This window comes from Anoplopoma fimbria, chromosome 5 (assembly GCF_027596085.1).
Source record: "Anoplopoma fimbria isolate UVic2021 breed Golden Eagle Sablefish chromosome 5, Afim_UVic_2022, whole genome shotgun sequence".
NCBI classification, from domain to species: Eukaryota; Metazoa; Chordata; class Actinopteri; order Perciformes; family Anoplopomatidae; genus Anoplopoma; species Anoplopoma fimbria.
The window spans coordinates 1,202,101-1,209,295 of record NC_072453.1 but is presented as its reverse complement, the minus strand read 5'-3'; the positions used below and the strand labels follow the sequence as shown (position 1 = coordinate 1,209,295).

General features: G+C 40.9%; 1 protein-coding gene across 1 annotated transcript; it reads right to left on the bottom strand.

Moving 5' to 3' along the window:
• Window positions 1-3,321: 3,321 nt before the first annotated feature.
• On the bottom strand, window positions 3,322-6,165 carry LOC129091219 (nucleoside diphosphate kinase A2-like). Its single transcript, XM_054598754.1, is given in 5 exon segments — window positions 3,322-3,386; window positions 3,389-3,435; window positions 3,567-3,679; window positions 3,887-3,988; window positions 6,037-6,165. Coding segments are annotated over 5 exon segments (456 nt in total).
• Between the last annotated feature and the right edge of the window lie 1,030 nt (window positions 6,166-7,195).

Below are 7,195 nucleotides of genomic sequence, written 5' to 3'. Positions count from 1 at the left end.
TGTACATCTTTTTGATAGTGTATACCATTTTCCTTTCATATGGTAAACTTGTGCTGTGATCAAGCTTTGATAGACTTTGTAAATAAAGCCAAATGTTTGGATCATAATATTGGTTGTAATGGATGGCTTCTTTGTTTACAAGCATTGCAAACTGTTTCCGCATGGCTGTGAAAGTTTATCTGGTGATTTTGTAAGATCTGACTTTTTACACTGAATAAAAAGGCTTATGACTTCAAATGCTGTTTCTGCACTCTGTCCTTTAAATGAGACGGTACGCAATCGCTTCGTCCAGATTTGATGCTTTTTCTCCTTTTGCTCGCACTTTGAACTTTTACGAATCGCGTTGTCTTCTGAGTTTGATGGTGTTGGTTATGACCGTATCAATGCCTGCAGTTTCCTGCTCAGCAGTGGAAATCCTTCCAGTCCCTCCAGTTTAACTGTCTATATTAATAGACTGAAACCTTCGGCGGTATCTATCTTCTGTGAATTATTTTTTAGCCAATATTGCTGCTTTCACTTTTTCAGAAGAGTCTGCAACGTCCATGAACACATTGACAGAAAAAGGGACCAGGCTAACAGCCCAATCATCTATTGGCCATCCACAGAATTGTGCCATTCTTTCAAATGTCGTCAGGAAGTAGTTGATGTCGTCACCACTGCAGACTGGTGGTTCCATCTGAAGTCTGGCGTTGTTTGTCTGACCTGTTCCCTCATCTGGATCATCATTTCCTCCCTGAATTTTCTCCTCTTGCTCCACCCGCTCATATTTGTGTACTTCTTTCATTTCATTCACCTGAATCTGTATATGCTGGAACTGATGCTGCATGCTCTTCCTTCTTTGTTCCTGAAAGGATAAACATTTTTTTCTATCTGCTGGTCTCTGGCTGCTTGAGACCGGGGAGATTTTTGATGAGACCTGACAGTTCCTCTAGCTTGCCTGCTTGGTTACTTGCGGCCACGGCCCCCTGGTCAGCTGATTCACATGCACCATCACCTGTTTCGTCCTGCTGGTCATTCGTCTTCCGACTTCTAGTCATTCTTAACCCCCCGCTGTGGTGCAGGCCCCAGCTTTTTGACACCACTCGTTGGGATGGCCGCATAGCAGCTGGACTTCAAAACAGGAGGCTTGAGACAGAGGTTAGGTGCCGACCAACCAGGTGTTTATTTCCCCCACAATTAACACATAAAACATGACAATCATCCTATCTCTGTAGCATGCGGTGGACAACGCACAGCGACAGCGCCTGATGGGATCTGGCAGCCTGCCACTGATAACGAATTCCATCCCAGCACAGTACGGGGAACTCGGCCCTTCACCTAACAACACTAACCGTAACCACATCAACCTAATGCCAATCATCTGCACGATCTCTATTTATGTTACACATTACAAAATAATCATAAAAAGCCTGAACATGAAGTTCTACTGCACTAACACCCCTCTACTAATTACTACATGGTATTTCCCCTTTAAATTGGTGCTCAGGTAACATGATGACTCTTTTAGCCAAACACCCTGGAGAGGAGACACAACAGAACTTGAACACAAAAATGACATGTTATCTTATTGCACAATCAAGCAATAGTTAACACTACGCTCAATCATCGTTTTGGCCAAGGTTAAACTACAATAAGCACATTATGTTGAGAAAACCCAACTAGCCAAACTAAGTGTATGGTTGTCTTTACCTCCAATCGATTCTATCTGAGGCAGCTAAAGTCATTAAAAAAAGTCATAGTACAGAATATGGAAAAAAGATAAAGTAAAGTATGTAAAAAAATATTATAGTACAGTACATCGAAAAAGTCATAAAGTCATAGTCTAGCATGTCGAAAAAGTAAATAGAAGTCCTAGTAAGAAAGTAGTGAGAATTTCTTTTAACAATCAACACTTGAAATTATGTCCAAAGGTCATAGTATAGCATGACCAAAATGTATAGTATAGCATGTCGAAATAAGTCATAGTATAACTAGATAAAAAGTCATAGTATAGTATGTCAAAAAAGTAAAAAAAATGTCATAGTATAGCAAAAAGTAATAGTATTTCGAAAATGTAATAAAAAACTCAGTGTAGCTTATTGATAAAAGTCTTTAAAAAGTAAGTTTATATAAGTAATTAAAAAGTCATAGTATAGTATGTAGAAAAAAGTCACGGAATAGTATGTAGAAAATACTTTTTAAAAAGTAAGTCATAGTATAGTAGCATGTCGAATAAAGTTATATAAAAGATGTAGTTTGTTGAAAAAAGTCATTTAACAATTGTAGAGTAGTATGTCGAAAAAGTCATAAAATGTCATAACATAGCATGCCGAAAAATTAAAAAAAGTATTAGTATAGTATGTTGAATGAAGTCGTAAAAGAGTCATAGTATGCCACGTGTGACGACCCTCCTCCTCCTCCCCCCGTGCACTGGGTGTCCCTGTCGGTGTGCTCGTCCGGCTTAGGTGCTGATTGGAGGGTCATCAGCTGGATGAGCCTCACCTGAGCCGGTGTGGCTCTGGCCTTCAATCCTTCTGCCAATGGCTTGAGACATTTCTGTTGGGTTTGTATTCTGTTTATTGCTATACACACACCCACACATGCACTTCAGGACTGACAACTGATAACTTTGTATTGTTTTATTTAAGTTTGTGGAAAATAAAATGCTTTTCTCTGAGCCGGGCTACGACATGTCATTAAAAGACATGCTATAGCATTTCTATAGCTTTAGCATAGCTATGGTGTTGTTGGAATAAAACTACACACAAATTAGTTTATCATTTTACTTGCAAGATTTTTGCCAGCAGTAGGCAAAGTTATGTTTTTGAAAAGCAAACTGATTAAAACAGTTTTGTGCTGGGCACAAAAACGCTGGAGCAAATGAGAAATAAAGTCATAGTATAGTACATCAAGTCATAGGTTTAAAAAAGGAAAAAAATTAAACAGTTTAGTCATTAATGTATATATTGCTTTTCACCGTTTACATATTTCAACATTGTCACCCATTTACAAAAATGTATAGATGGTCTTTGACAGATTTATTCTTCACGATAATACTATGGTGGTGTGGGGGTTAAAAATCCTGATAAGTCAGAAATCTTCCTGGAGCCCTGCAGCTGGCTTTTGATAGTTATATTTGCATTCGTGTCCATTATTCTAGGGCAAAGGCAGCAGTACCCCCGGTGTTTATAGGCAATGGTGTGAACTGGCTATGTACAGATATACAGATCTGAAATCAGACCACCTGATCCCAGATTATGGCTCCCTCCAATCCTGCCTCAGAGCAGGTGTGAACCAGCACTTTAAACATGCATCATATATATACTCCAGTGTGAGGAGTGCTCAGTAGAGCCAGCTGAAGGCACAGCTAGTGTAGCTGACCAGCTCCTCATCTGTGAACCACAGGAAATCTCCTTGTTGGCACTCTCCACTGCGTCGCTTCCGTGGATGATGTTCCTATGAAAAACAATAATGCACATATTAAAAGTGAGGACAGAGCAATACAAAAAGTCATGTGAGGGTTACCGACAGTCTGTATACTGTGTTGTAAGTTTAGGGCTCTGCTGAAGTCACATAAAAGTACTCACTTGCTGACATCAATGCAGAAGTCTCCTCTGATGGTTCCGGGCTTGGAGTCAGCGGGGTTGGTCTCACCCAGCATCACCCTGCCGGTCTTCACAGCACCCTTGCCCTCCCACACCTGAAACACATAACAGAGGCATGAAGCTGGCTGCTTGTTAGCTCTTCTCCAGGAGTCTTTAAGAATCAACATCACACCAATGGGTGGGAAATGATATCTGCAGCAAAAGCAGGTTTTAGGTTCATCAACTCATCTCCTGGTACATTCCTCTCTCCGGTTCAACTGACACACCACACAGTCTAACCAATCAGTTGTGTCTCTTCTTACCATGGCAACCACTGGCCCAGAGCTCATGTACTTGATGAGGGTAGGAAAGAATGGCCTTTCCTTCAGGTCAGCGTAGTGCTTCATCAGGAGGTCGTCAGAGGCCTGCAGCAAGGAGACAATGTAGAAAGATACTGACCTTATTAATCCCATTAGGAATCAGACATGTGAAACCAGTCTACATTGAATACTGATTCTTTGTCCATGTTGTACAGCGGGGCTCAACAATCAGGCTTCCCAAGGGCAAGTAAAATGCCATGTTGGGCTAGGAAATATTGCAGTGTTTTTTCACTTCTCATATCTGGGGAGAGTTGCACATGTGCAGTACCGATCGCAGGGACTCGCAATACTAGTTTATAGGATTTAAAAAGATTAAGTGCAAGAGGGCGTTTCAAGTATCAAATCATTTATAAAGTGCTTTTCAAAAAAAAAAAAAAAAAAAAAAAAAGTACAAGCTGCTGAAGCACGATTAAAACATTTCAGGATTTTAGCAAATTAAGACATGTTGAAAATATCTGTTAAAATTAATAAAAAGGTTTATAAAAATAGGTTTTGAAAAGATTAAAAAAGATGCTACAAGACTCAGACCGAGTTCCAGATCCGAGGGGCATCAGACAGCTTCAGTCTTGAGCTGACCTGCCTGAGGCTGCGCCCGACTCACAGGGGAGCAGCAACTCAGCAATGTAGCTATAGGCTGAACCGTGAAGTAACATCGTAAATTCTAAAACTGACCGGTAACCAGAAAAGAGGCTAAAACAGAGCTGATACTTAAGTATTAATTAAAAGCCGAGTAGTTTTTTTTTTTTTTTTTTTTTTTTAAACAAGCTGGAGGCGCATGATAGATTGTTAACTCATTGGGTTTAGCCAAATGCTAACAGAAAAACTAATAAAAGCATGGATGAGAGAAAGACTAGTTTGTGTCCTTTGAGGATGTGGACAGAACTCCACTCATTTACTTAAGATTAAACATGACAACCCTGCCAAGTTCTTGTTTCCACTAGTGGCTGCATACGTTTGGTCACAGGGTGGTGCCAACTCGCCCCCAAAAGCTACATCAAATCCTGCCCCTGTGTTATCTTCAATAGAACTCAGATCACTGAGTTTTGGGGAAATTTGGGGAAAAAGCATTGGCATCTAATCAGCACACTGCAGCTATCCTGATCCAGGGCTGAATCCATGTCTCCTACACAAGGGAGCAAAGTGCTCCACACACAAACGCAATCCAAAGTCACAGCCACGTCCTTGATAATGTCGTGACCCAGCCCTCAGCCCTTTATTGACTTCCTGATGTCCCTGATCATGATTTGCTTTGAGTGACACTGAACAACCATCCTCTGAAGCAGACTAAAAGACTAGCAAGTACTACATCCTATTTGTTCACAGCTGGCACGACAACCTTAAGGTCACACGGTCGTTACGTCTCTTCAATGTCATGGCTCTAGTCACACAAGTTTAATAACCAGAAAGCCCTTTGAGGAGACAGCTCTGGTCTGTGGGACAGACAACTGCTGGAACATCTGCAACGCTAGTGTACGAGGACAAATCCGACCAACTCAGTGTGCAAGTTAAGTAAAATGATTTCTGTTCAAACTGAAGACCGGTGGGAAGACATTTAGGGCACAGCAAATTTTAGAGAGGAGGTTTGCATTCAACATTTCAGCAAGATGACAATTAAAAATTGTCATTCAATCATGAGTCCAGCTTTCTCTGGTCTTTGTGTGCTCCTCATTCAAACTGTACTTGGCTCCCACTTCCTACTGCACCACTAACCACAATGACACCAGGATTTCAATTTGAGCAATTAAGGGTTGATTAGCTTCACCTCAGTAGCACAGAAAGGACCTGTTGCATGTGCTGTAGTTTACATGAATTCTTGCATAACGCAGGATTATTTATGAAAACACTTTATGGTAAAGGTGGAATCCCACTCTGTCCCAGATGAGAGGTTAGAGGATCAGAGTCTTTGACTCAGTGCTAATCTATGCTACAGTCAGGAATAGACTCTTAGGCTTATCCGCTCACCGGAGGTTCTTAACCGCAACACTGCACACTCACAAGACCATGTGCTGAGGTGGTTAAAAATACAAGGGACTGTGGGGAAAGCAACCTAGTTAAGCGTGAAAGCCGTACAAAGAAATAAAATGTCTACTTACATGGAGCATCTTCATGCCAACGAGTTTGAAGCCTTTTGTCTCAAACCTCTTGATGACCTCTCCAATGATGCCCCTCTGCACACCATCGGGCTTGATGGCAATGAATGTGCGCTCCTTCATCTCAGCCATGATCCTGAAACAAAGCAGAAAATATATATATATTTTTTTAAATAGGGTGAAGGAAATGAAGTTCAAGCTGCAGGAGGAACAAGTTCCGGAGAGTCACTTACACCTCTTGGTCGCATTTTGTACAGTGAGCGGCGGGGCCGGCTGCAGAGGGCCCCGAGCCCATTGCACAGTAAATGCATAAGACGACAAAACGGTTGCTGTGGATCTCACAGCATGATCGCCTAATCTGAACCACCGTGATTGGAAGCCCCACCCACAAAGTTATTCCCACACCTATTTCTATGGTGCAGTGGGCAGAGACTCAACTCTCATGCTTGGGTGTGCCAAAATTGCTTGCTAGCAGTCCAGCAAGCCGCCTACCTTCTACTGTCACATAGGTGTATGAGATGGTTAAGGTGCACAAAAAAAACTTTGCTGTATGCTTTGAACCCAACATGAAAGCAGCCATTTTATGCATTTTAGGTTTCGTCCTGTCTTTCCTTCTTTATATTGTCCACATTTAGGATGCTGCGAGCTGGGTGTGTCGTGTCTTTATATTACAGGCGCTTTTTAAGACATGTGCGATAAGTTATACACATTTGTGTTTCACATAAAACTGACTAGGGAGTTTGCCATAAAAAAATAAAACAAACACACAATGTACCAATTAAAAAGGTAGGGGTGAAAGTATAGTGAAGTTCTTGTTGGTACTACTACGTGATAATTCATTGTTTCATACTGTTCTCCAACCCCATGCCTCCCTTAATTGTAAAATGCATGTATGCTGTAGAAGAAATCAGAAACACTTGAGCGTTTTAAATGCAAATATAATTACAACTGACCTACAACAACTAATGTTGCTATAAAAACTAGACTGGCATTTGTCACAATGTACAAAGATGAGGTTTTGTATAGTATTGCTTAAACACAAGCTGTTTGAGTTGTTCTTGTAGTAGTTCTGTCTTGATTACAATTTTACATTTAACATGCCAAATGATCAACCAAGAATGGAATTTGAAGATTAAAAAAAAATGATTGATAGTTGCAGTCA